We start from the raw sequence: 26,682 nt of genomic DNA, 5'->3' as shown, positions 1-26,682 counted from the left end.
TCGCACCACAAGCATGTATTCCCATTAGTGGATTGCTCTGTGGAGCGACTAACACCATCCTTTATGAAATCATATGGCCGCTCCTGTGCATTTCCCTTGCAGAAAGCTAGAGATTTCTCAATATCACCAACTTCGCGATTCTCTAAAGCACGATTCTTGGAAGTAGGAAAGCAACAAGGTGGCTTTTCATACCTGCTTGAGGGATTCCGCGAAGTTGATCTGCCCTGAGAAAGATGACCGTGCGTACACTCGCGGCAGAATTCTTTTTTGCCTGGAGTTCATCTTCCTGAGCTGATGCCCCTGGGTCTTATTGAAGTTTCCGTTGTTTCACAAACACACCAAACAATAATGTGATAGCCAGAAAGATCAAGCAGACCGCTGCATCTCATGTCAGTATCAACCCACGGCGAGGGGAAATCTTTCTCTTCACAGCTCACCATTTGTCCACTGGAGCGCAATCTCATAAGACGTCACAAGTGCCCCTGAAATTCTCGCTGGGGCTTGAGTGATGTACTCGACATTTGACAAGGCTTTTTCCATTATCTGAGACACGATCAGTTGACAACACTCGTCCTGTATGTAGACGAAAATTACCTTTTCTCTGTGAATCTTGTCGACACCTAGGGCCAGCAAACGGCTCTCTAACTGTTGCTTCAACACGGCTTGCAATACCACATTCAGAATTGCAAGACCGATAGAGGCTCCAAGATTCATGGACAGGTGCAGGGCTGCCAATGCTGGTGCTAGTTCCTCTTTCGAAGCCGATGCTTGAATTGAGACGAACATAGTGTTGAAAACTAAGCCCATTCCAATACCACTGTGACTGTTAATGATTGCGTCAAAGGTGTCCTTTCAAAAACACATACACTGGTATGACATAGAGGGACTCTAGCCAGTTGGTGTTCCCGTTCCATCGCAGTACAATAAGGGCATACCCTACTGCTGATATCGCGGTGCCACCGAGCAGTAACCCTTTATACTTGCCAGTACTATGGGGAAGGTCAGCGACTACAGAATAGTCCAGGCTTGTCACCTTTACATACCGTTTTATCACTGCAGCACTAGTTATCCCAGCCGCTGTGTTCCCTATGATCATGGGCAACAGATGTCCTCCAGCCTCGGTATTGGTAACTCCATTAGTGACTTGAAAATACAAAGGCACCGAGAACATCAACTATTGCACCATTATGTCAGTTTTCCATCACTCTAAAGATGACATCGAAGTTTGAAGGTGTCTAAATGACATACCCCGACCATGGCAGCAACCTGAAGAAGCGTGATTCCGTAGCATAGGACGACAGGAGTATTGGCGAATATCTCGAGTGGCAATATAGGATCTTTCGTCCAGTGCTTTTCAATTAGAATGAATACTCCAAGTAGCACAATCGCGAGGCCAAATAATAGCGTAATCAATGGGTGGGACCATGGAAGTACTACACCACCAAGCTCAAGGGGGATGAGAGTTGATGTTATCAGCAACCCTAAGGTGATCGCGCCCAGAAAATCAAGCTGTGCGACCTGTTCCAGTGCTGAAAGCTTTGGCTCTTGATCTTCTCCAGGGGATGAGGCCTTGCGAGGCAAGATCAACCAGACAAGAAGAGCGGTAAAAAACAAAAGTGGCCCTTGGATCGAGAACGAAAGACGCCATCCAATTGTGTCTGCAAGCAGTCCTCCAAGTGGTGCACCTAGACTGCGGCCCAAGGTACCAACTAGCATAATGTACGCTCTCCAAGTTGGCACTTCTCGGATAGGGACGAGATCAGTGATGCTGACCGATATTAACACCCCCATCCCTGCTCCAGCGCTGCCTGAAACAACTCTGCCAGCAATGACTTGAAGCATGGAGTTGGCAACACCTCTGGAATGCACGAGTCAGCAGGGCCCAGGGTACAGGGGCGAGATAAGGATCTAGAATGGTTTCCATACACCATCAAGCTAGAGAACAAGTCAGCCACACGGCGTTCTCAGATAGTGTGATATTTCTGCGGATTACTTGCCAGCCAATACCGAACACTACATAAGTCATGGCAATCACGCCTCGCCGTCCAAAGATCTCGCCAAGTTTACTTATCTAGGTGCAATATATTAACTTCATGTCTTCAATCCGAAGCAAAAGCCATCATGTCTCTTTGGACGGAGCCGCCAGACATGATATCGCTAGAAATGGAACGAACCGTGTTACCAGTGGCAGCCGCTGCCAAGGTGAAGCCTGTAAACAGCCAACTCGATGAGCCGAGTGCATTGAACTCGGAAGCAATCGTGGGGTGAGTCGCCATCACGAATGAGCTGTCAGCGCTGCCGATCAGCACTCCTATAGTTTTGGAAGACGACTCGTTAATGATACCGTTTAGCGAAATCTTTGAGACATTTGTTGCGTACCAAGAGCAAGGACTGACATGACCGGAAGCACAGCCGCAGTTTTTCGTGAAGCTACGATCGCATTCTCCTCGTGGACTGATCCGTCCTCAGCATCTTGAGTGCCGTACTTCACATGCTGGTGGTGACTTGTTTTTAGGAGTGGTTCTTCCTGCCCCAGCTTTGACGAAGGAAGTATTGTGGTTGTGCCAGTCACCAATTCACTGGTACCCGTTTCTGCGATAAGCTCTTCTCCATTATCGAACGGAGGCGTCTCTTCAGTCGCTTGCACGCCATTGCTTTGGGAAAACCCAGCATCGTTGCGGGATTCCTCACGTCTCGTCATCTTTCTGGAGAATCAAAGAAGTAGAAAGGAAACATTGAGTGCTGGTTTGGTGTGATCTGCTCAGCTGACTCAGAATTCGTCCGTGGGCTTTTCCGCCACCACCCACCATAACTTGTACATCGGCTCACATGGGGATCGACCTACAGTGCCGGCAACCAGCTGACAAACCTGGCCGAAAAACTTTGCATCACGGTGCTCTAAGACTCGATTGAATATTTGTGCATGGCGGACAGAAGCATGATAACGCGTTCCTAGCGCGAATGACGAGATGGGATATCTTCCCCACATCGGCCAATGAGGCAGCCCCAATTGGCTCGCATATCACGACATGCCACTGATACACAACCTTCGAGGACGAGGCTCGTGGCTTCTAGTAGCACTGATCACTATTAAATCAACCTCTTGCCTGATAGCACATGTGGATGTTGTGACCCGTTTCTGTGATTGCAGAGCCTGCTGCAGAATATCAAACACTCCAGGCGCCCTTTGTTATTCGAGATCAATCTTGCATGTTTCTCGTTTGCGATTGCGAAGCCCGGACTTCGCCTGCGTAACACATTCCACTTGATGAGAAATTGCTTCACAGCAGAGCGATGTGGGTGACTCACCATCACCAGCTCCTTCCCGTGGTAAGGCAAGGCTGATGGAAGAGGATTGGCGCTAACGCTTTTAGGTTGTCCACGCAAACCGACCAAAGAAAGTCACTGAATCACAGCGGTGTGAGTGAGTCATCTGGAGGCGGCTTAAATCGATAAACACCTTTTAAGACTCCGTTTCGCGAGATGAGAGTGCATGATAAACCTTCGCGTCACCTTCACCTATGAGCCTCGGAAGGGTATACCAACAAAGGCAAAAGCTAGAAATTTCCATGCTGAAGCACTGATAATCCTTAACAAAAATCATCGGGACAGCACTCTCGAACATATGGAGGTGCTGGGAAGTCTTTAGCTCGGTGATGCTTGTCTGGATAAGTCACCGTTTCCTGTTTCTCCGTGAAAAGTAGAAGCGCGGGGATGTGGGGATATCATGTCACTATACGATGGCGTGGGAATCTATGGCGATGTCAGATCGAGCCTCAACCTCCAGTATCAAGCATGAGATTCGAAAGAAGGAGATGAGACTCGAATAACTCATACGCAAGGCTAAGGTCAATTAGCGGCGGCTGGGTCCGTGCGAGACCCACGGAAAATCTGGATTATTAGAAACACGCTAGCCAGTTTCTACGCTAGCCGCTCGCCGACTTAATTAACGGGATTGAGGATCTGCAACAATTAAGGGGCAAAACGAGTTCCGGTTAACAAGGCCATGATCAACTAGCAACCTCTTACTTGCCTACGCAGTGATCCATGTTATCTTGGACAGCTGGCCACCGACGCGATCTTCTGCTTGTTGTCCTGATGCTTGAAGCATAAGAATAACAACAAACGTGCCTCGGTAACACCACATTAGTACTCAGCACCTCGTACTGATTGCGCCGAGGATGGCGGCTTCAAGTTCCCTCAAACGCCCTTGGCGGCTGCTAGGCGTGGCGACGATGCTACTTCCAGCCTCTACACAAGCATGTTGTGATCTTGATGATCCCATATCGTATGAACGCTTATGCACAAACAACAGCGTACGCGCCGACACGCCATTTCTGGTCAAATCAATCAATTACACGCAATACCACGATGATAGCGACTCCGATTTGACTGCCAGTCCTTGGAATGCACTTACCGTCTTTCTGGCGAGGAGTACTTTGCGACCGGATTGCAATGGCACCTGGTGTGAGCTGATGGGCCCCGTGTGCCGCCTGATCGAATGCATGCCACTCACTCTAGATTCCGCGGCAGCAACCAACGATGGCAAAACCATCATCACCGATTTCCTTACGGAGATCCCTAGCGATGCCGGGCCTGATGGAGCGTACTATAATCTTGCGATCGAAATGTTCAACACGCAGAATTTCGGGCTGGCAATTCCATATGTAATAAATAATTCGACAGATGACAACATTAGCAATTCATCGCTCAAATATGCCAACAACTGGGGTTCGTTTAATGTCACAAACGCGAAGTCTCAACCGGGCACGAATCAGGACGGGTTCTATGATTTCGAAGTCAATCCGATTGCCGAAAGCTATGATGACAGCTGGCCTGCGTATCTGGCGATGGTCCCTTGCCCCGCATATGGATGTGCCAGGGCTTGCGTCGATAAGTTATACCCAAAGGATGTACAGGCTACCGATGCCTTCTTACCAGTCGAAGCCTGCATAGGTGCATGTCCTGGTATGAACACCTACATCAATTATTGCCCAGATATAGGTGGTAAAGCCCAAGACTTGTCTCAATTTGGTATCGAGACTGGATTAGGTGATGGTTGGAAGGATTTTGTCCCCTCCGGTTGTGCACAGTACGAAGGCAATGCTTTTCCGAAGGCTGCTGCGAGCTTGAGTGCCAGTCTGGCAAGTGCGAGTGCGAGTGCAACGGCAACGCGCACAGGAACATCTGCTTCAACCACTTCATCATCACAAGCGAATGCTCTGAGAGCGGAGAAGCCGTGGGTCGGCGCAGGATTTCGAAAGGTGGTGGTTTCATTTGCGTTGGGTTTGCTCTTGCCATGATATTGGCTTTGATGTCCTGAGCTCATCTACTCAGCGACCGACTTCGAGTACATGGTGTATGGCGAAACTGAGTTGAATTGCATAGCGTTTTTGATTCCACACAGGTCAATCATGTTCATCTTTGCACTGAGGCACACCGCTGCAATACATGTTAACTGGATATACTATGACAGACCTCGAGTAGATTTGTGAGGATGTCTAAAAGCAGAGGGGAAGAGATGAGGTTGGTGGCTACTGTACCAAAGTGGAAGGTAATCGTGGCAATGGGTTACAGCTGTGAAGAGTATTACTCAAGACAGCCCAAATACGATCACGGATAGTACTCTGTCTCAGTATCTATCGGTCGCAGATTTAAGGCACCAATAGCATGATTCAGACTCTTTCCAAACATAGCGCGGCACATTCCGCACGATTATGCCATCAGCATTAAGCTACCTCCCTGCATCTGCCTTACCATCATTCCAGACACGAGGTGCTTTCCCAAAGGGGCTGGTAGGAATACCACAGGCTATGTTTAGCCCAAGCGAGTGCTTGGCAGACGGGTTACAAAAGGTCGACTCGCTAAGCACAGTCTTGTCAAGCGGGTAAGCAGCCCTCAATTGCCAATCTATTCGCTCCAGTATTGGGTGAGTATCATCCCAGCGGATGAGTAGTCATCATTTGCCACCCTACTCGCTGGTGGTGCCTGTCCTGCAGGCCCGATTGAAAATCTGCCCCCTGGGTTCTGGAAGGTGGCTGACCATAAGAGATTAAACTGACCATATTTTTGTATGGTCTAAGTACTCAGTATTGCTAAGCCGATACTTCTGCGGTAGCTGAAAGATAACATCTTGGCCAAATGCGTGAGTCAGCAAAGTGCCTGATGGAACAGTTCATTTCTGCACTGGTCAGGTATATATACATATGCCACTCTTAGAGAATGTGTTTGAAGTACGGAATTAGCATGCGACTCCATACCCCCAATAAGATCTGATCATAGATTCACGACCCTTCTCTAAACAAAATGTCAACGCAACCAAGGAACAGAGCGATCCCGCCTGGCATTGCCAACGAAGCGAGGCGTACCATAACCAACAAACTCACGGGAGAAACAATCACGGTCACCAAATATGGCTACGAAACCGATGGCGAGCGAACAGAGGCTATCCTTGTGGTCGGGCCTGGCGGTGGGCCTCCACTGCACTATCACACTTCGTACGCAGAGAAGTTTGAGGCTCTCAAACAGACCTTGGGGGTCGCATTGAACGACGCGAATGTCTACCTACAACCTGGAGAAGCAGCTGATGTCCCTATCGGAACTCCTCATCGCTTCTTCAATGACACCGAAGCAGATATCACCTTCAAGGGATCCGTCCTTCCTAGCCACGCGGGCTTCGAGAGAAGCCTCTACATCCTGTTCGGACTTTGCAATGACGATCTCGCCGACCCGAAGACCAATCTCCCAAAAAGCATTCTCCACACCGCGATAATTGCAGATATGGGCGATATGCGGTTTCCTGGCATAGCGGGTGGAGTGGCAAATTATTTGATGAAAGGATTAGCTGCATTTGCTAGATGGCGTGGCATCGAGGAAGAGTTGCTCAAGAAATATTGGGACTAAATTCTTTGGCGAGACTCCACGGCTTGATAATTCGGCAACTTTGGTAGGCGTTGTTTGAGCGTTAATTGTCTCGACACTCTTGTCATCTGAGCGTTCTTAGAATACTACTTAGTAGCTTGCCCTTTGCGATTGAAATTCAATTGACTCATCCGAGTCATCTGCATACGTCGACCATTTCCAAACTAGCTTTCATGCATATTAGGTAAGCTGCAGGACCGTAGCCTCAGCCCTTTAGCGAGTTGGTGACCTATTGAGACATGTGAAGACCTGCGATGACTGGACCATGATACAGCATGATAGAATGAAAGCTTGCAGATTTTGTTAAGAGCGTATGACCATAGAATGGATCAAAGTCCGTGCCAAGGGAGATTTGAAGAGACAGAGAGAGTCGCCTCAAAGGCAGCCCGAGCTACTCCGCAATTATCATGCTACTGGTCGATGGGACCTCTAAATTGCACCTAGGGCATTAGCAGAAGTACGGCGCTGTAGGTGGGTCTATATCAAATTTATGGAAAGATGGTTCATCCAGAGCATTCGGGAAATAAGGGGCTTGAGCCTCGTGGCGGGCTTGACTTGAATTGTTTGGCTTGGCTCAAAGGCCGTGCTATCTTCGATTGATGCACACGGCGATCAGGCCTTAAGATAGATTAGCAACATAAGTCTTCTAAGATGGCAACCGCTCTTAGCCCGGAATAATAATAGACCCTTGAGAATACAGGGTTGGCGATAGCTTTTATTCCTAACGAAGGCTTCACTTTGGATTCGTCCAGTTTTGCGTGCTTTTAAGATGTACTCACGTTGGTCATGGTGATCATTTGTCTATTAACGTGGCCCTCGTTTCTTTCTCATCGTCTACCATCTATGCCTAGTGAAACTATCAGGTGAATGGTCTGAGTGGAAGCTCACGCTTCGCTTGTAGATACCAAGTACTTCTTTTCAAATTCTTGCCCTGTTATTCTGTCACAGACCACTGATATGCTGAATTGCATGCATTACCGTTGGATTCCAAGACCGTTGGTATGATCTCGTAAGCTCGTCGCACACAGTTCATGATATATTGCTATGCATCGGAATATTGTACCTAAGACCCTCTCTGTACTCCTGATGACCCATCTCAAAGTTTTGCATGAGGCTATCCCACAAGAAGAAGTAAGCATCGGATGCAGGGTACAAGCAGGGAAAGCCAAGCGTAGAAAAAAAAATCTCGATAGAGGATCTGACGGGTTGGATAGGGCTCTGTTTCTGGGGCCCGTCCTATAACCCCGAAGCTGAGAAGATCGAGCGTTCATTAGAACCCCCATTGCTAGAGAGACGAGAATCGTAACTATGGTGGTTCCTAGTATTCCAATTAATTTGCCTGCTCCTTGCATCCTGGACACATGACTTGCTGCCAGCACTCCGGCTCGGTGTGCCAGAAGCAGCTGAATGCTAAATAGTATGGCATAGGGCCAAAGGCTTTTCGTACTCTGGCGAGCAGTATGTGTTACTGGACGAGTACTCGTATGATCTGGCTCGGTAATCGCAAACGGTATTGGAATGTCGGTTTCATTGTCCGACCTGTTTTTCAGATCTGGTTTCGTCAAGGTGTGAATAGAGGTTTGGAGGGTTATGCCATGATCGAGGGGCGAGCTATCCTTGACAGCTGAGGACTCTTCTTTCGCATCAACAGGACCTTCCACGACCAATGGGAGATCTTGAACCATTCGATACACCTTCAGAGAGTAGAAGAGATAGACAAGAATGATCAAAAGGGGATAGATGACAAGAATCCACAGGATGGGATGAAGAGAGTCTTTGAACGAGTCGAACATGATTGTTGTCTCAGTCTCAGCCCAACCGGACGCCGAGCTCTTTCAAATACAAAAAAATTACAGAACAATTGAAGAGGTTGAAGAGGCTGAAGGACTCATACACTGTGGTCAAATCGTGTTGTATATGTTGGAGCGAACTGATAGGGCAAAGAAATGGTGAAAGTCCAATTGACATAAATCATGGAAGTGCTTGGCGTTGGGTAGGCGCTTCTTAAGCGGACTAGCATCATCCCACCTCGAGTCGAGAATGTTGTCTCGACCTCTCCATGGTCTGTTCTCTCCTTCGTCTCCAATGCGAGCCTTTCAATGTGACAAAGTCGCAGGTCACTCCAACAACGCTCAGGCATGCTCTTCTCAACAAGACCAGATCGATGCCCTTTTTTCCATAGTGGAATCTCAAATATCGGCATTAGATGCTGCTTCGGCGACAATCTCAGTGTAGCAGAGAGATGCAGGAGATGAAGTGTCTACCGTTACGGTAACGGTTGTCGCTTGTGGCACCGCTATTGAAGCAGGAGGCTGCGGCGTTGCAGGCGGGTTTTGCACGGCTTAGGAGGAGACTTAGATCTTGAGGTTCTCCTCCCCGCGTATGTTGTTTATCCCTGCACTTATACTTATGAAGCAAGACGATGGTGTTGAATTTATGACTCTGGCATACGCCCCCAACTCAAAATGTCTTCGTATTCCATTGTGGCGAAAGCCACTTAGTTTCTCCATACCTCGCCAAAAAGATGAACAAAACAAACCTGAAAACCAGGAAGGCTTGGTATTTTCGAATCCATCTCTAGTGGCACAGCGTTGATGGAGTCCTTAAGGCTGGCAAGGGACAATCAAAAAGAATGATGCCCGTTAGCTTTAGGATGTTTATACACATCATCATGACATCTCAGCCTCTGCCTCCGTGTTGACGTTTTACCTTACGTTTCCTTGATTTCATGGTTCAGAGGACAGCTACAGCAGTTGTGTACAACCGTAGATATTGAGGGTGGTTCGATTTGCGGGTTACTTGCTCCGGAATGACGAATCCTGGGGTACCTCGTCATGGTCACCGTCACTGCTCCACTGAAACGGCCCGCGGTACGTCAAACGCGATTTCAGTGCAGAACGAGATCAAGGAAGTCGTGTGATGAGCACTCCCGGGCATTCGTTCCAAGGGCGTTGTAAAAGGGTATTTAGCTGCTAGGGCTGGCTTTTCTGGTTAGACAATTACCTACTCTTTCGCTATCCGAACAAACGATTCAAACCAAAAAAGATCTAGAAACATCCCGGAGACCTCTATACGCTCATAAAGTCAACATGAGTGACGCTAACTTTGTTGCTGCCCCGGTCCCGAATGAAGGGGCTAAGTACTCTGGCAATGATGAGGCAGATTGTAAGTCTGCCTGATCGTGCCAATCTGTGGATGCTTACAATACTTTCTTTGCCATCTTCAGTCACTTCGGCCATTCGACATCTGACAAACGAGAAGACGAATCCTGGGCAGTCTAGTGAAAGAAATCACCCTGTTTCGCTCACACAACGGGAACAACCTAATCAGTACAACCAAGCAGAACGTTCAGGACCACTGAAACAGATCATAGGTACGGATGATTTGAGACGGAATAAAATTGAGAGAAGCGCCATACTGATACCGGTGTTGCTGCAGCCAACCAAGACAGCCTGTACAAGTATATCAGTGTCAGTCTTTGACGGGCCAAGACCCCTTCACCTGCTTACCTGGTTTCTAACATCATATCGCAGTGGGAGGACCCGATCCGAACTCTGGGTTCTTATATTGGCGCCCTTTGCATCCTGTTTGGAACACACTACCTTCCCCTTACTCAATATGTTCTCAAAGGCGGAGTAACAATTCTTGGAGGTAATAAAAAATTGCACCCCTGCGATATGTGCCACAGCTGAACCTAGCTTCAGTGGTCTCTGTGACAGAGTTCGCAAGTAGGTCCTTCGGTTCCAACTCTTTATCCACTCGTCTCCGACCCAAAGAGTACAAGCGAGTTCCAGAGGCAACTCTTAACGCCACCCTGAAGGATGTCCACGATTTCATTCAGTATGCCGTTGTCAAGGCTCAGAGGATCGTCTTCGGACAGGATTTGGACAGAACTTTTGGTGTAAGTTGTGGTTCTTCCCAAGACTGAATTTTGTCTCCTTCAAAGTGCCGTTCGACTGACGAATTGCAGGCTTGCATTGGGCTTGCCGTCTTGTTTTGGCTCAATAAAGTCGTGACCCCCTTTTGGTTGGCCGTGATAGGCCTAACCTCGATCTACATCACGCCTCTCGTCCGGTCGCCTCAAGGTCGTGCCGTGGCCCAAAATGCTGGCGTTCGTGCCCAGGAACTGGCTAGCGCAGCCACTGAGCACGGAAAGGTGCTGGTTGAGGATGGGAAGACTAAGGCCGCTGAACTCTCCGCGAAAACTAGAGACGCCGCTTCAAACCACTCAGGAGCAGCCACTGACAATGTCAAGGGTCTGTCTCAATCAGGCAAGAATGCAGTCAACAACGCTGCAGGGAGTACGAGTTCCACATTGAGTGATGCAAAGCAGTCTATCGGCAGCTCTCTGCCTAGCAGCATCACTGGACAATCTAATGGCGACCGTTCCGTTGGGAGTGGAATAGCGGACAAGACATCCCAACCATCGAATGGTGCAAGTGAGAATGTGAGACAGCTGGGGTCGGGAAGCCATACAGACCGTCAGTATGATCACTCAGAGAACGTCTTACCATCATATGCGGGCCGAGCTGGTGGAGAGAAAGTCGGGTCGCAGCTTCAATCGCAGTCCATATATGCGGATGAAGAAGATACTACTGGGGCGCAAAGTATCATGGACCGACCTCGTGGGACTACTCTGCCATCATTGAATGAAATTTGATGATCCAGAATGAAAACGAAATCTGTCGTTGACGCTTGGGAGACTTAGGGGGAGATGGCTCGTACACAAATGAGAAATGGGTATGGAGACATGAGTTGGCAGGGCAAAAATCACCTAGCTGTTTAAATAGGAATTTTGCGTGTCAAATTGTCAGTTACGGCCATTATTCACAGATAGTGGCTTCATCAGAAACGTTGAACGAGATAGCCTATCCGTCACGTATAAAATACGATTGATACGAATAAGTGTTCCTCGGAGTCGCGTCACAAATGGATGCAGTGTTGCACCGTACTTAATTGATTTGCTTGGCGTGTTTGCGTTGAATGTTTCGCGTTGGGAGATGACATCGGGCTCCGCCACTTGCAGAGAAGGCGACAATGGATTTTACGGTGCGATCATCGTGAAATGAGGTGTTGTCTTGATACTCCTTGATCAAGACTTCCGTCAAGGTTCCAGGATGGCCGAAAAAGCACCACCCTCGCTCGCAGCAGTCGCTGTCTCGTCACTCTTCCTCGGCCTGCTCGCTGGCTATTTCCTCGGCCAAGCGTCAAGTATCGGACTTTTCGGAAGCTCGAATTCCAACGAAGCCAAGAAAAGCTGGCCTAACAGCTATGATGTGAAGGTTCATGCTGAGTCGAGCGACGAGCAAGCAGATGACGAGGAAGAGGATGAAGAAGAGGATGGAGACGGTAAAGAGTTGAGCGACTTTAGAGATTCGAAAGAGGAAGTGAAAATGGTCCTGGTTGTGAGGACAGATCTTGGGATGGGCAAAGGTATTACTTGCATATGATATACGGCACAGAGAATTTACAGGCTGACTTCGGGACAGGAAAAATTGCAGCTCAATGCGGACATGCCACGCTGGCATGCTATAAATACCTGGTTAACCATGCCTCATCGGCCTCAATACTCAAACGATGGGAGTACGGCGGGCAGGCTAAGATTGCCTTACAAACCAAGTCTGAAGACGAACTGGAAACTATTCAAGCGCAAGCCATGAGCCTGGGGCTTTGTGCCCGAATCATACATGATGCTGGGAGAACTCAGATTGCAGCTGGTAGCGCAACAGTGCTGGGAGTTTTGGGTCCTAAGAGCGTGGTAGATCAAGTCACTGGGCACCTGAAGCTTCTGTGAAGCAGAGAGCGACACATTGGGATTCTGAGGCTTGATCGAAGTCCTTGCAAAACCGCGGTCAATTTCATGGCTTGCCATGAGGCACCCTCTTTTTATCTGGACACAGCTGAGCTATCAAATTCTGGGAACTGGTACGACTCTGAACAAACAAGAGCCTTGAATAGGTTGAGGGCTTTGGACCAGTTTCTTACAAGTGGCTTCCAAACAATCCGGAGAGTGCAGCCTAGTCCATCAGCATCGAAACTCGGCTCACATCACTGGGGTTGGCGTTTCAGACATCGGCATGTTCAACGTGCGTCTTGTCGTGACACAAGGTTTGTCGACAGCTGACTCGAGGTTGGGTTGTAATTATTACCATGACCAACTCACAGCAAGGGAGGGGACGAGAGTGGTCGGGACTTCCGACACTCATTGCCTTGCTATTTGGTCGTTGACGCTCTGAGTCGAGGGGTTTACCTCCCGGAGAAGATTCTTTGAGGACCGGGAAGATCTGGTCCCATATGTTCAAGTCTACCTAGCTACATGATCAGAGCTGAAGTCATCGGAAACTTGAACCATGCAACTGGGATCAAACAGCTGAGATGGCCCGAGGGCAAGGCGCTGGTAGAGAAAGATCTACAGTACATACTAGTACATCACGCTATAACCCAGGACTCATTTATCGCACTTGGGCGTGACCAGCATGGTTGACGAAGAATTCGTCGTTGTTATCACGTTCCCTCTAATTGGTCGGCTAAAGGAAAAAGTAAAATTTCCAGCAAGAAGCCGATGACGGAGTCAGCTGCTCCGAAGTGAGTCTGGCCGATCCCTGGCCGCTCCAGCTTCACAAGCGAGCTCAGTAGAATGAATGACACAAATGACAGATTTGTGCGTCCTATATTCGGTGCAAATTCCTTGACATTCTTGTCACCTAATCCTCAATTTTCCTCTGGGTGCTTTCCCCGCAGCCTCCAGTTTACGACGTCTACTGCAGGTGCAATACCGAGTAAATGCATGCTCGATCAAATTTTGCCTCGCACCTTTTTTTCATCCCCTCCAGTCCGAATGACTTGAAGTCCACCCCAGCATTATCCACCCGCAAACCCGTCCTTGCTACACCTTTTTGACTCATATCCTTGTAACTACTTATTTATTCCCAATCTCACCGCTTGTCACAGTATCTCCTTCAACCAATTCTGTCACTTCTAATACCCTCGTCATATTACTTTGACTGGTCCCTCCCTCCTCCAAACCTCCCCCTCCCCCTCACATTTTCCCTCTCATCGCCCAACATGTGTCCAACAGCAGATGAGATTGAGACCAATGGAACCTCTAACGGAACCAATGGCCACAGCAATGGAGCCAACGGCAATGGAGGTATGTCTACTAACGCGCATATGTCTCTTGCCGGACTAATCATTTGCAGCACACCCAGGTTTCACTGGCATCCATACTCGACCAGACCCAGCAACTGAAAACCGAAACCCTTATGCACCTGTAGGAGATTTCCTCAGCAACGTTCACAGATTCAAGATCATCGAAAGCACATTAAGAGAAGGCGAGCAGTATGTGATCCCCTCTGCACACAAGCTACCTGTATTCAAAAACTAACCTGGCACGCGATCAGATTTGCAAATGCCTACTTTGATACCGCTAAGAAGATTGAAATTGCAAAGGCACTCGATGAATTCGGTGCCGATTACATCGAACTCACGAGTCCTGCGGCTTCAGAGCAGTCTCGCAAGGATTGTGAAGCTATCTGCAAGCTTGGCCTGAAGTCCAAGATTCTTACCCACATCAGATGCCACATGGACGATGCGAGAATTGCGGTCGAGACGGGCGTCGATGGTGTTGACGTTGTCATTGGCACGTCTTCATTCCTGAGAGAACATTCTCACGGCAAGGACATGACGTACATTAAGAACACAGCCATCGAGGTCATCGAGTTTGTCAAGTCACACAACATCGAAATTCGATTCTCCAGTGAAGATTCTTTCAGATCCGACCTGGTCGACCTTCTCTCGCTTTATCAAGCCGTTGACAAGGTTGGTGTCAACCGAGTCGGTATTGCAGACACTGTTGGCTGCGCCACACCGAGACAAGTCTATGACCTCGTTCGAACACTACGTGGCGTGGTCAGCTGCGATATCGAGACTCATTTCCACAACGATACTGGATGTGCCATTGCAAATGCATATTGCGCCCTGGAAGCAGGTGCCACTCACATTGACACTTCCGTTCTGGGTATTGGCGAGCGCAATGGTATCACCACATTGGGTGGACTCATGGCTCGAATGATTACTGTGGATCGTGACTATGTCAAGAGCAAGTACAAGCTGGAGAAGATCAAGGATATTGAAGAGCTGGTGGCCGAGGCTGTCGCTGTCAACATTCCATTTAACAACCCCATTACTGGATTCTGTGCCTTCACTCACAAGGCCGGCATCCACGCCAAGGCTATCCTGGCAAACCCAAGCACATACGAAATCATTGATCCTTCGGACTTCGGCATTGGCCGATATATCCATTTCGCATCAAGATTGACTGGCTGGAACGCCATCAAGTCGAGAGCACAACAGCTCAAGATCGAAATGACAGATGCGCAATACAAGGAAGTCACGGCGGCCATCAAGCGATTGGCCGACATTCGACCAATTGCCATTGACGATGCCGACTCTATCATTCACGCCTACCACCGAAATGTCAAGTTGGGCAAGTCCAACCCTCATGAGGTTGAGCTACCAAACATGACGGAGAAGGAGAAGCAGCTCCTAGCGCAGAAGCAACAGGAAGACCAGGCTGTTCCTGAGAAGCGCAAGCTTGACGAGACGGTTGAGGATGAGATTGCCAATGGACAAGCCCTCAAGAAGACTCGAAATGGTGTCGCTGCATGATCGACTTGGCCAGATACCATTTTGAAATTAATGCATTTAATGGGGTTTTTGGATGATTGTAACGGTCTCTAGAAGTCAATTTGCCAGGAAGTTCGGGGCGCCAGATATTGGGCGTGAGTCTATCCTTTCCCGGCTGCGATGTGTACATAGCAAAAGCTAGAAAAATCAGCTGGATCGACATTGGACGCTTTGGAAGAAAAGCGTCGTCATCTAAAATAGATGGAAAATCCAAAATCAAGACGAGATACGAAAACAACCGTTTTCAAGAGCAATCGTGTAGTTGGGATTGATTCCAAGTTCAGTTGGATATGAGGAGAGTTTTTTCCTAGATCTTGACAAGCCTGAAAGAGATCATATGCTTGACGTGTAGGTGGTCGTGGGTGCTGCAACACCTGGACCTCCAATATACGATAGACACGGATCGTGGTACGAAATACGACGTGGTGCTCATGATTTCCCACCTGACAGGCCAGATGCCGCGGCCCAAATGCCCAGCTGGGCGTAGCCGGAGGCGAGTTGAAGTAAACGAAACACCGTCATTTTTGAGATAGTCAATGCGGAGCACTTGTGACTCGAAGGGTAGTATGGATGAACAACCACGACTGCCCATCAAGTCGTCCTTATCTATAACTTTATTGAACCCCCTCAAAAAGATCTGTCCATTCTCATATACTACTCACAACCCATGAATCCGCAATAACCATCACTCATCTTGACCCATCATGGGCTCCTCGCCGCTTCCCGTCAGCTTGCAGAGCAAGTTCCTAAATTCCAAACCTGTTTCTCGTTTACGGGATTATCGAGGAAATCTTGATATGTACGTCCTGCAGGCTCCCGCGGGCAATAGCTCCCCATGATATTCGTGCAACACATCACTGACATCGTCCACGATAGACTCCGGAACCTAGTGTTCTTCTTCTTCGTCCTCGGCATCGTCCGGCGATCGTTCTATTTTCTACGCGGCCATGGCCTCATTGGCTCTATCCTCCTTGGTGTTCACAAGGCGCACAAGTCCGCATACAGGATCTTCCTGAACCTGCCTGGCGTGCGGAGTCAGGTGGCCAAACAGTTGGCCGTGACTCGTAAAGATCTCGAAGACAAGCTCGCACCTACGGGTCCCGGCACGACTCGATACCTAACCCTCCCCAAGGAACCATGGACAACCGAACAGCTTCGCTCCGAGTTGGAGACTCTCTCATCGATGAAGCGGACCAGATGGGAAGAAGGGAAAGTATCTGGCGCAGTCTACCATGGTGAGAAGGAATTATTGGATATCCAATTCGAGGCGATGAGGATGTTCAGTGTTGCGAATCCTATTCATGCGGATGTGTTCCCAGCTGTGCGGAAGATGGAGGCTGAAGTGGTGGCAATGGTGTTGGCTCTGTTCAATGCACCCACCTCTGGCGCAGGAGCTACTACTTCTGGAGGCACCGAATCCATTCTCATGGCTTGTCTCTCCGCGAGACAGAAGGGATATGCGGAGAGAGGCATTAGAAACCCTGAGATGATCATTCCGAGCACAGCGCATGCGGCCTTCGCCAAAGCAGGTAGCTATTTCGGTATCAAGGTCCACCAAGTCGCTTGCCCGGCCCCCGAGTACATGGTCGATATCCACCGTGTACGAAGACTGATTAATCCAAACACCATCCTTCTCGTCGGATCCGCACCAAACTATCCTCATGGCATCGTCGACAATATTCCCGCGCTATCCAGACTGGCCGTCTCCTACAAAATCCCTCTCCACGTCGACTGCTGTCTTGGCTCATTTCTCATGCCATCGTTGGCAAAGGCCGGGTTCCCTTCTCCCTGGGCAGAGGAAGGCGGATTTGATTTCCGACAGCCAGGTGTCACTTCCATAAGTGTCGACACTCACAAGTACGGGTTCGCACCGAAGGGAAATTCCTGTGTTCTGTATCGCAACCGCCAATTCCGAGAGTATCAATACTTCCTAGCTCCAGATTGGTCCGGCGGAGTGTACGGCTCGCCATCGATAGCCGGGTCGCGACCAGGCGCCTTGATAGCGGGATGCTGGGCCAGCATGATGTCCGTAGGCGAGAAGGGCTATGTCGATGCAACACACAAGATTGTGTCGACGAGGATCACCATTCAGAATGCCATCAACGAACACACGGAACTGAAAGATGTCCTATCTATCATCGGCGGCCCGCTCGTCAGTGTCGTGGCGTTCGAGTCAAAAGACCCTGCCATCTCCATCTATGACATTGCAGATGCCATGTCTAAAAGACACTGGCACTTAAATTCCCTACAATCCCCACCAGGTGTACATGTCGCGGTCACGTTACCGATGACGAAGCCCGGTGCTGTTGATGGCTTGATCGATGATCTGGTCGCGGTAGTCGTGGCTGAGAAGGAGAAGGCCGTCGATCGAGTCAAGGCTGGTGGCCCCATTGAAAAAGGTAAAGGCAACTCTGCTCAGCTCTATGGTGTTGCGGGCAGTCTCCCTGATAAGAGCATTGTAGAGCAGATCCTAGTCGCATATCTCGATACCTTGTACAAGGCTTAAGAGGGTTGCTGGACTATCTGTTTTACGTTGTTTGATTGCCTGCAATTGACCCAGTCTCTCGAATTTGTTGGTGTGCCTAACTCAGCCGGTGGAATGAGCCTGAACTATCTTAGCATATATAAATTGGCGTGTCTCTTCCACGCCGCAATGTTGCCTGCACTATTTACATAGCTTCCATCTATTCTTCTTCCTCCAGATTCGTACTGCATATTTCCGGCCCATGCCTCGAATATCAAGAAGCTGCTTCAATCACAACGAGGCCAACTAATCCCACTAGCAGCGGCACTAGTCAGCGAATCAACACCAAAAGGGTTAATGTATCTTGGCTAGCGTCATCTGTGCTGTTAAGTGACCCAAGTGCGGAGCTTCGCTGAAGTCGTTCTAAGCCTCGCTCTCAGTAGCAGGCGTCGTAGGCCTTTCTTGACCAGAGAACGACTCGAGGTAACACATCTCGTACACAAGACTTCCGACTGTCCTCTTGCTCAGCACAAATTACCTACTTGGCCCCACCACAACTGTTGGACCTGACTTCTATCATTGAATTTGACCGTTTAAAGCATTAGTCATTGACGTCTCTCTCTACCACCACAATCTCACCTCTGCAGTACCCCAACTTCTACCCAACACCTAAGTTTACAGCATTAGCCCTTAGAACCATGGCCGCCGCAAAGCGCATCGAGAAATGGGAGATTGATCGATACTGGGAAATCTTCTCATCGCTAGTGACACCACCCGCGGCACCTCATTCCCGCCTGACGAACCAAGCCGCCGCAACCGTGCTGCGAAACTCACAACTGCGGGATGACCAGCTAGAAAGAGTGTGGGACCTGGCAGATGTGGACGGGGACGGCGAGCTAGACTTTGAGGAGTTCTGCGTGGCGATGCGCCTGATCTTCGACCTCGTCAATGGCGAATACCAGGACGTGCCGAAGTCGTTACCAGACTGGCTGATTCCTGAGAGCAAGGCTCACCTGGTGGCGGCCAACCGGGCATTGACGGGCCACCAGGGGTCACAGTTTGAGAGGATAGAAGACGATGAGGATGATGCTGGATTGAAGGATGGGTTCGATTGGTACATGAACCCTGGAGACAAGCATAAATACGAGGAGATCTACTCGGCAAACAGGAATCGGAGGGGCGAGATCGGGTTCGAGAATCTGCATTCGCTGTACTCGAGCCTGGATGTCCCGGACACGGATGTGCGGAGTGCGTGGAATCTGGTAAATACGAGTGGGAATGATACGATATCCAAAGAAGCATGTATTGCGTTTCTGCACATTCTCAATTACCGGCACGAGGGCTATCGGATACCACGGACGGTGCCACCGAGCTTGAGAGCGACCTTTGAGGGAAACAAGATCGACTACCAGATCGACAGCATGCGAAACCGCCCAAACAAATACGACGAAGACACCACGTCGGGACGCAAAGCAAAATTTGGAGACGCCTACCTCAGCCGCATCGGAGGCCGCGGCGGTTCAGCCTACCAACCCAAAGGCACCGACTTCTCCGAAGTGGTCGAAGACGAAGACCTCGAAAAAGTCAGACTGCTCCGCGAACTACGAGACCTCGAGTCACAGCATGACGCGGCGACCGCCAATGCAGAAAGGAGGCGAAAGAACAGACAGGAGAACGGAGGATCACGACAGACTGGCAAGACGAATTGGACGCTGGTCAAGCGCGAGGCACAACAGATGCTCGAGTACAAGCAGCGGCAGTACGTGGATCTGAGTTCTGAAAATGCCAGCCAGTCCGGCAACGATATTAAACGCTTGAGGGATGATCTGGCCTTGGTGGCCGAGCAGATTGATGGCCTGGAGGCGCATTTGAGGAAACGCCAGGATGAACATGAAAACCTGAGGAGGGAGATTGAGGTGGAGAAATCGGGGAGATAGGTGTTTTATCGCTAGCTAGTACGCTACAGTACGACCATCAAGTTGCCGGATTTGATATCAAACCAAGTGAGAACTTCATGGCAAGCAGACAGGGCTGGATGGGCGGGTTTTTATCATAGCAGAGCAGACCTCGAATATAATGGACCCCCAGAACGGGGACAGACGGATGTGTCTTGTCTGAGAAAGTCTCGTCTGTACATGTTGTTGTACAAATATTTCCCTCAAAAGGTTGCTAAATTAAGGTGACTCCAGCCATAGCTTCAGAGGAACCGCGACACGCCTCCCCGTGGGTTGACAACGTCCCATCCAAAAGTTCGAGAAAACACGAATGTCGGTTTGTGTGTGTAATCTGTCTCTATCGCTCCGTCCTTACTTTCCTCAGTCCATCCGTCGTAAATGAATCGCCTCTCTTGAAGTTTGCTAGACGGACGAGAGAAACTGTCAGTAAAGGTATACCCGGGTTTGGATCGAGTCGTCCCTGATCCTGTAGAAGGAATTTTGAACTCAAAAACGTACCATCAGCTTCCTCCCAAGCTCGTCCAGCACCGAAGCCGGTACCCAGCCACACAGGCCATGCTCTTCGCTTGAACAACAGCACTGAGAATATGACGCCGAAGGAGAATCCGAGCGCGGAGCGGATCACCCCTGATGATATTGCGCGGTCCCACTGGATATAGAGAAGTGGCTTGTTAGTATATTCTTCGGGAGATAATTGTTGGTGGTACATATCGTGTCTGATCTCACGTGTCCTTCGACGGACGGGAGACGAGAACTGGGGGCGGAGGGGAGGATGGATTGTGGTTGAACTGTGCAGGGCGAGAGTCGTATGTGTCCATTCCCCCATGCTGGAATGTTTCCCTTCCAGCGCGTACGTGCGTGCGTGCATACCTTTTCGTTCAATAGAGCTTCGCTCACAGGTTTTGATTTGGGCGCTGCCACGGGTAGGGGAGGTGCGGATACATTTTCGTCCGGCATTGTGTCGGTTTGGCTGCTGTGAGAAATCCTGTTAGGATGGATGTGCTGTGGCTTAATGCAGAGGAGGAGGTGTTGTGCCTGTTTCAACCGGACCAATATGTTTATGTGGTCTCTATATCGTTGTGGTGGAATAGCTGTCGCAAAATTGCCGTCGAATTCAAGCTTGGGGACTTGCTCTGGGACCACCTGCAGTTGGGGAAGCTGTTTCGACCACTGCGCTGCGTCCATCGCCCCGGAGCCGGAATAACTCGCACTTGATGTCGTCGCGGGCCTTGGCATTATTGAGCCCAGTTCCTGCCGCTTTAGAATCACGACTCGGCTTCAAGTTCCTCGCCATCCGTGACCCTTTGTGTATTATGTCGCTCGTATCCTTCTGATGAAGCATTTTTGATCCGGATCTTTGTCACCATAAATTTAAGCCTGGCCATCTGCCTATGTCGATCAACACTTGCTGCTGCTGCTGCTGCTGCACGGCACACAAGGACGCTTTCATGTTTCAGGAACTCGGAGATAGCAAGTCGCTTGACAGAAGTGTGCTCATCCAAAAAAAAAAAAAAAAAAAGAACCCTCAAGTACCAACATGCAGCCCAGGAGCAACTAAAAATGGACCCGAGACGTCAATATCGATGTTATGCGAGAGAGGTCGTTCTCACTTTCTCAACTTCCATAACTTTCTACTCTATGCGGAACCCTCGGTATCCGTCCCTTACTAGGCTATGCAGCTCCTTGCGATAATTCCCCAGACCACCAAAATAAAACATTGTGGTATTCTTCTTTCCTGGAATATTGGCACCGAAAATCCAAGAGTCTGTCTTGCGGAACAAACTCTCTCTGCTGAGGTCGTCGCAAACCTCAGTCCACTGCCTCTCAGCGTCTGCACTTGCCTCGATGATGGAGCCGATGCCACTTTTATAAGGTATGCTACCATTGCTTCCGGTATGTCCATTCACCTTTTCATTACCGGTGCCATTTTGAAGGCCGTTCCCATCTGGAAGGCCGTTGACGTGTGCGCGTGCTCTGTCCCGTCGCTCGGCGTCTTCAATCATGTCTGAGATGAATTCTACCTGTGTCTCGATCGTGGGAGGTATGTTGGTGAACGGGCCATTTGGCCCCAGAATTGTGAACAAATTGGGAAAATATGGCACAGCAACTCCAAGATAAGAAGTAGGGCCATCACTCCAATGCTCCTTCAACGTTCTTCCCTCCCTCCCCTTGATGACGACCCGAGTGTAATTGCCATCGACCGCATCGAAACCCGTGGCGCAGATCACGACGTCAAGCTCATGAACAGTGCCATCAGCTGTCTTGATACCTTCCGCTGTGAATTCTCGGATGGGGTTTGCCTTCAAGTCCACGATATCGACATGCTCACGATTGAATTGCTGGTAATAACCGGTATCACAAAGAGGGCGGCGGGCATAAAAATCTGTTGGGGTGAGCTTCCGGGCCTTTTCAGGGTCTCTAACAGTGTTTCTGATCTTCTCTCGAATGAACCGGGCAGCTTCCTCGTTTGCTTCCTCGTTATAAGATATGTCGCAGAAAGTGCCGAACATAAAGCGGAATCCGTTGCCTTTCTGCCACGCCTCTTCGAATATTCGGTGGCGCTCCTCACTACTGACGCTCATGGTAGGTATCGTACTCTCTTCGAAGCCAAATGCAAAGGCACTGTTTTTTGCCTGCTTCCAGATATCATCATACCGTGTATTGATATCATCGCGGTAAGCTTGTGTTGTATCCATATCTCCACTAGGGACGCTGTACTGGGGCGACCTCTGGAAGCAGAGCAGCTTCTTGGCGACCTTTGCAGCGGATGTTATAACCTGGATACCTGTGGAACCATTCCCAATGACTCCAACACGCTTACCCTGGAGTGTGACCCCTTCAGGCCAAGCACCCGTGTGATATAATTCTCCTTGGAACTTTTCTAGATTTTTGTACTTGGGGAAGTTTTGCTTCGACAATAACCCCAATGCCGAGATCAGATACCGAGCATGGATAGTCTCGTTTGTGGATGTCTCGACGACCCACACTCTTTGTGAATCATCCCAGGAAGCTGACACAAGTGCCGTGTTCAGATTGATGTCTTTGCGAAGATTATATTTCTTCACCACGTGCTGTAAGTATGCAAGCACTTCTGGCCCTTTGACATAGTGTCGAGGCCAAGGGTATGAGCGGAGATCTTCAGGATCCCACGAGTAGCGGTAGAGGAAAGATTCGGTACTAACACGTCGGACATGATCAGAAACTGCTCTTTAGCCGGATGGACGAGTTCGACTCGATTACTTACTCTGACATCGCACCTGGATAGCGGTTCCAGTACCAAGTTCCGCCCACATCTCCCGCAATGTCAAGTGCCTTGACTGACAGGCCCTGATCTCGAAGCTTTTTGAGCTGATATATGCCGCCGAAGCCAGCGCCGACCACAAGAGCATCCAAATGGGTCGCCATGGTATTTGTAGCGCTCACTAAAGAGGGTATTTTCTGACCTTGATTTGAACTATTGGTTTCGCCGACTGCTAGTGAAAGAGCTGCCCAAACATCGACCGAAGCTGGTCATGTTTTCGTATGCTTTATATCTTGTCCGGTTCTGACTGAGGAACCCCGGATTGCGGGTATACCAAATGCGGAGGCCTCGCGATTGGGGTTCCTTCAGTGACGGATCCGCAAATCATTTTCCATGGACATAACATTGACTTTCCCGTCGAACCGGGATTATGCATATACCCGGACTTGGATCCCGCCAAAAATTGGACGATGTCTACCCCTCTCAGACTAGGGCATACCAGCTTTCTCCCGCCGTGAAAATCAGTCTCGGCAGTCTTCCATTGATGGACGTCTTGGATCGTCATTGTTTAGTCCTTAAATGTCTCGACTTGCACCCTCCAGATGAAGCATGCTCTAGCTCGGGTCTAGCATTGCCTTTCAAGATAGCTCAATTGGGACCATGCTAGATGACTGTACGGGAGAGTTATCTCGATAAACTCCGTGGTAATGTTCTGAGCACTAGATAACCTCCGGCTTTTCGGAGGTCTGATCCTGCATCCATTTGTATACTACAGAGAAGTCCTTTCCACTGTAGACCTTCTCCACTGCGGTGTAAACTTCGTTGGCTTTATCCGCCAGCATCAATGTAACACCAGCGTCATCGGCTCCAGCCATAGCCAACCTCAAATCCTTTTGAATCACACCGACAGTGCCTCCAGCCTCATATCCTCTTGAAGCAGGGGATCCCTCAATCACCCCCGGCACGGGATTATTCACCTCCGATGGCCAACAACGACCAGTCGAAGAGTTGATAATCTCTGTGAGCACTCTGGGGTCAATCCCCCATTGGCGGCCCATACTCATCGCCTCTGCAGTGGCGATGTTGTTTACTGCAAGAATATAATTGTTGGCCAGCTTGGCAGCCACCCCAGTGCCCTGCTCACCTACGTGACAAATCTTCTGACCTATGAGTGATAGTATCGATGTAACTCTTTCGATCAATGACGGCAACTGTGTCGATGCTCCAAACATGATCGACAAAGTGCCTGCGCGTGCTCCAACCACACCTCCAGAGATTGGTGCATCCACGAATGCACCACCCAGCACTGTTCGCACAAGCTGTGCTATTGCTCGTGAGGTTGGAGGATCGATGGTGGAGGAGTCAATGAATAGCCGCTGGTGCTGTAGGCTTGGTAGTATTCCGTCTATAAAGATGCCATCGAAGACATCCTTGACTATTTGTGGCGTTGGGAGACATGTGATTATAACAGTCTGGAGAATGAAGTCCTTTGTCAGATAATGACTGATCCTGGAACAACTCAGAGGCAAGAGAGTATATACTCACGGATTTTTCCGCAACTTCTCGTGGGTTCTCGGCGATCTGTACGTCCACAGATCCGCGTTCGGCATGTCCTGCTGCATCCTGGACGGCTCGAATGAAGCGACTCAGTACTTGGTCGTTCACATCTGATATGAGGAGTTTATGTGACTTGGGCATGTTTTCGCGAAGCTTCAGGGCCATAGGGTAGCCTCGTTCGATGTCAGAGCAAGATACGCATGTGGTGCAGGAACAGAACGACTCACCCATCTGACCAAGGCCGATGAATCCCCATGTTATCGCCTGTGTCACTTCGTTCCTAGCCATCTAGGCAGTGAGTTTAGTGAGAGGTGTACTTGGTACAATAAAGTCGATAAGGTCGATAACGCGGTCTATGCTTGACATTCAAGAGCAGATATCTTGTGAAATTGAAAGAGATGCTCGAAATCAATGTATGAGATAGCTCGAGGTGGTGAGTATGGCAATCTCAAACTCTTAAACAAGATGTGAGCGCATTCAACCAGCGACAGCACAGCTGACATAGTTCACATGAATAAGCTAACTCTACTCTATGTCGAACAACTAGTTCAGACCCGAACAACACCGTAAATTGCGGGCCATTGCATCTGCCGGCATTGGAGTGGAGGTTCATTCTTCAACCCCTTGATGGAATGCCGAAGCATTTGCATATACCCATGATCGTCAGCCATAGCCGCGGTCACCCTTGTGCGTTCGCCACCATCGTCTTATAACCGATATTGGCGACAATGACAAGTCAGTACATACTACAAAGTGACCACAGAAGCAACGATTCTATTGTTTTCATCCAGTGCAGGTCAAAGGTAGCATTCTTACCCCAGATTGAATCCCCTCAACATGATCGACGCAGTGGAAAGCGTAACAACGCATACCGAGCAAGAATGGTCTGAATTGTGCAGCAAAGTCAAAACCTTGGTCCCTAGGGCCGTTGGCGAGGAGGCCTGGTACCTGGTCATTGTATAGAACATTGTTCGAAGTCAACATATTTCTGCTGACCCGTAATATTAGGCGGCTGCTTTAGTAGGAGCACCTTCGCCGGGACTCCTTGCCTCTTTTTATTCCCATCTCACGAAAGTGGACACGGCGTTCAGAAAGCAACAAGATGCCGAACGGTTGTCTCTCCGGTTTCGAGATGTGGTTCTAAAGGCAATTCCATTGATAGGAATGCCACGAGTACTTTGCGTATTGTCACCACTGGCGAAGGCGGAGGGACAAGTGCTATCAAAAGCGAAGGCCAGTACTTTAACAGACAAATGGTGCGTGCACGCGCCTACCTGGTGCTCTCTCAATATGGAGTTTTGATTTGCTTACTGTTCACGATTCATAGGCAACCCAAAAATATCAGCGTGCAAGAAATACATGACAGGGGTGCAGCGACAGCAGATACGATATATGGCCCGACGCTTCTGCCTGAGATCTTTGACACCTGGGGCAGTCATCGAGAAGACATGAAATTTCACGAATTATTCGTCGCTTACGGTCTCTATCTGTCCGATTTCGAACTTTTGACTCCTTTAGAGACAGAGGCGGTGGTATATTCAAACATTTCCTGCTTAGGCCTCAAGGGTCCAGGACTTTGGCATCTGAGGGGCATAGGACGTCTACTGGGAGCTCGAAATACTGAGGGAGACAGATCTGATAATGAGCGCTTGCAAAATCTAGAAGACCAAGTCGGGCAGATGAGAGAGGCAGCCATAGCGGTAGTAAAATTCGTAGGGGACAGGTTCGAAAACTCGGCAAATGTGGAAGCGTGGGCCACCATTGAGGATGTCTTTAATGAGCTGAATGGCTGGGGCGACGACTAAGGAATGTGATTGAAATTCTAGATAACTATGGTTCTTTCAATCAAGCTATAAAAG

The 26,682-nt window shown here is 49.3% G+C and overlaps 10 protein-coding genes across 10 annotated transcripts; 6 read left to right on the top strand and 4 right to left on the bottom strand.

The window, feature by feature from the left end:
• Positions 1 to 426: 426 nt before the first annotated feature.
• On the bottom strand, positions 427 to 2,701 carry LTR84_005124 (uncharacterized protein; the record flags this gene model as incomplete). The annotated part of the gene is made up of 7 exons (XM_064848696.1): positions 427 to 543; positions 595 to 849; positions 1,249 to 1,858; positions 1,927 to 1,935; positions 1,998 to 2,071; positions 2,175 to 2,311; positions 2,380 to 2,701. 7 exons carry the CDS (start codon positions 2,699 to 2,701, stop codon positions 427 to 429), a joined length of 1,524 nt encoding a protein of 507 aa, XP_064711320.1.
• Positions 2,702 to 6,306: 3,605 nt separating this feature from the next.
• Positions 6,307 to 6,903, top strand: LTR84_005123 (uncharacterized protein; the record flags this gene model as incomplete). Its single annotated transcript, XM_064848695.1, has 1 exon — positions 6,307 to 6,903. The coding sequence occupies one exon, from the start codon at positions 6,307 to 6,309 to the stop codon at positions 6,901 to 6,903; it is 597 nt and encodes a 198-aa protein (XP_064711319.1).
• Positions 6,904 to 10,010: 3,107 nt separating this feature from the next.
• Positions 10,011 to 11,581, top strand: LTR84_005122 (uncharacterized protein; the record flags this gene model as incomplete). The annotated part of the gene is made up of 6 exons (XM_064848694.1): positions 10,011 to 10,086; positions 10,148 to 10,294; positions 10,360 to 10,391; positions 10,455 to 10,572; positions 10,626 to 10,822; positions 10,892 to 11,581. The coding sequence occupies 6 exons, from the start codon at positions 10,011 to 10,013 to the stop codon at positions 11,579 to 11,581; spliced, it is 1,260 nt and encodes a 419-aa protein (XP_064711318.1).
• Positions 11,582 to 12,038: 457 nt separating this feature from the next.
• LTR84_005121 (uncharacterized protein) lies at positions 12,039 to 12,715 on the top strand (the record flags this gene model as incomplete). The annotated part of the gene is made up of 2 exons (XM_064848693.1): positions 12,039 to 12,354; positions 12,411 to 12,715. The coding sequence occupies 2 exons, from the start codon at positions 12,039 to 12,041 to the stop codon at positions 12,713 to 12,715; spliced, it is 621 nt and encodes a 206-aa protein (XP_064711317.1).
• A 1,271-nt stretch (positions 12,716 to 13,986) lies between these two features.
• LYS1 (Saccharopine dehydrogenase) lies at positions 13,987 to 15,588 on the top strand (the record flags this gene model as incomplete). Its single annotated transcript, XM_064848692.1, has 3 exons — positions 13,987 to 14,071; positions 14,121 to 14,259; positions 14,322 to 15,588. 3 exons carry the CDS (start codon positions 13,987 to 13,989, stop codon positions 15,586 to 15,588), a joined length of 1,491 nt encoding a protein of 496 aa, XP_064711316.1.
• Positions 15,589 to 16,310: 722 nt separating this feature from the next.
• On the top strand, positions 16,311 to 18,112 carry LTR84_005119 (uncharacterized protein; the record flags this gene model as incomplete). Its single annotated transcript, XM_064848691.1, has 2 exons — positions 16,311 to 16,405; positions 16,483 to 18,112. 2 exons carry the CDS (start codon positions 16,311 to 16,313, stop codon positions 18,110 to 18,112), a joined length of 1,725 nt encoding a protein of 574 aa, XP_064711315.1.
• Positions 18,113 to 18,768: 656 nt separating this feature from the next.
• On the top strand, positions 18,769 to 20,007 carry END3 (endocytosis defective- protein; the record flags this gene model as incomplete). The annotated part of the gene is made up of 1 exon (XM_064848690.1): positions 18,769 to 20,007. The coding sequence occupies one exon, from the start codon at positions 18,769 to 18,771 to the stop codon at positions 20,005 to 20,007; it is 1,239 nt and encodes a 412-aa protein (XP_064711314.1).
• Positions 20,008 to 20,362: 355 nt separating this feature from the next.
• LTR84_005117 (uncharacterized protein) lies at positions 20,363 to 21,261 on the bottom strand (the record flags this gene model as incomplete). The annotated part of the gene is made up of 2 exons (XM_064848689.1): positions 20,363 to 20,674; positions 20,896 to 21,261. The coding sequence occupies 2 exons, from the start codon at positions 21,259 to 21,261 to the stop codon at positions 20,363 to 20,365; spliced, it is 678 nt and encodes a 225-aa protein (XP_064711313.1).
• Positions 21,262 to 21,656: 395 nt separating this feature from the next.
• LTR84_005116 (uncharacterized protein) lies at positions 21,657 to 23,430 on the bottom strand (the record flags this gene model as incomplete). Its single annotated transcript, XM_064848688.1, has 2 exons — positions 21,657 to 23,202; positions 23,270 to 23,430. 2 exons carry the CDS (start codon positions 23,428 to 23,430, stop codon positions 21,657 to 21,659), a joined length of 1,707 nt encoding a protein of 568 aa, XP_064711312.1.
• Positions 23,431 to 23,985: 555 nt separating this feature from the next.
• On the bottom strand, positions 23,986 to 25,111 carry LTR84_005115 (uncharacterized protein; the record flags this gene model as incomplete). Its single annotated transcript, XM_064848687.1, has 3 exons — positions 23,986 to 24,738; positions 24,812 to 24,996; positions 25,051 to 25,111. 3 exons carry the CDS (start codon positions 25,109 to 25,111, stop codon positions 23,986 to 23,988), a joined length of 999 nt encoding a protein of 332 aa, XP_064711311.1.
• Positions 25,112 to 26,682: the final 1,571 nt, after the last annotated feature.

This window comes from Exophiala bonariae, assembly GCF_035927105.1.
Source record: "Exophiala bonariae strain CCFEE 5792 chromosome Unknown scaffold_2, whole genome shotgun sequence".
Classification (NCBI taxonomy): Eukaryota; Fungi; Ascomycota; class Eurotiomycetes; order Chaetothyriales; family Herpotrichiellaceae; genus Exophiala; species Exophiala bonariae.
Note: the sequence above shows the minus strand (reverse complement) of the source record. Positions and strands in the feature narration are given on the sequence as shown.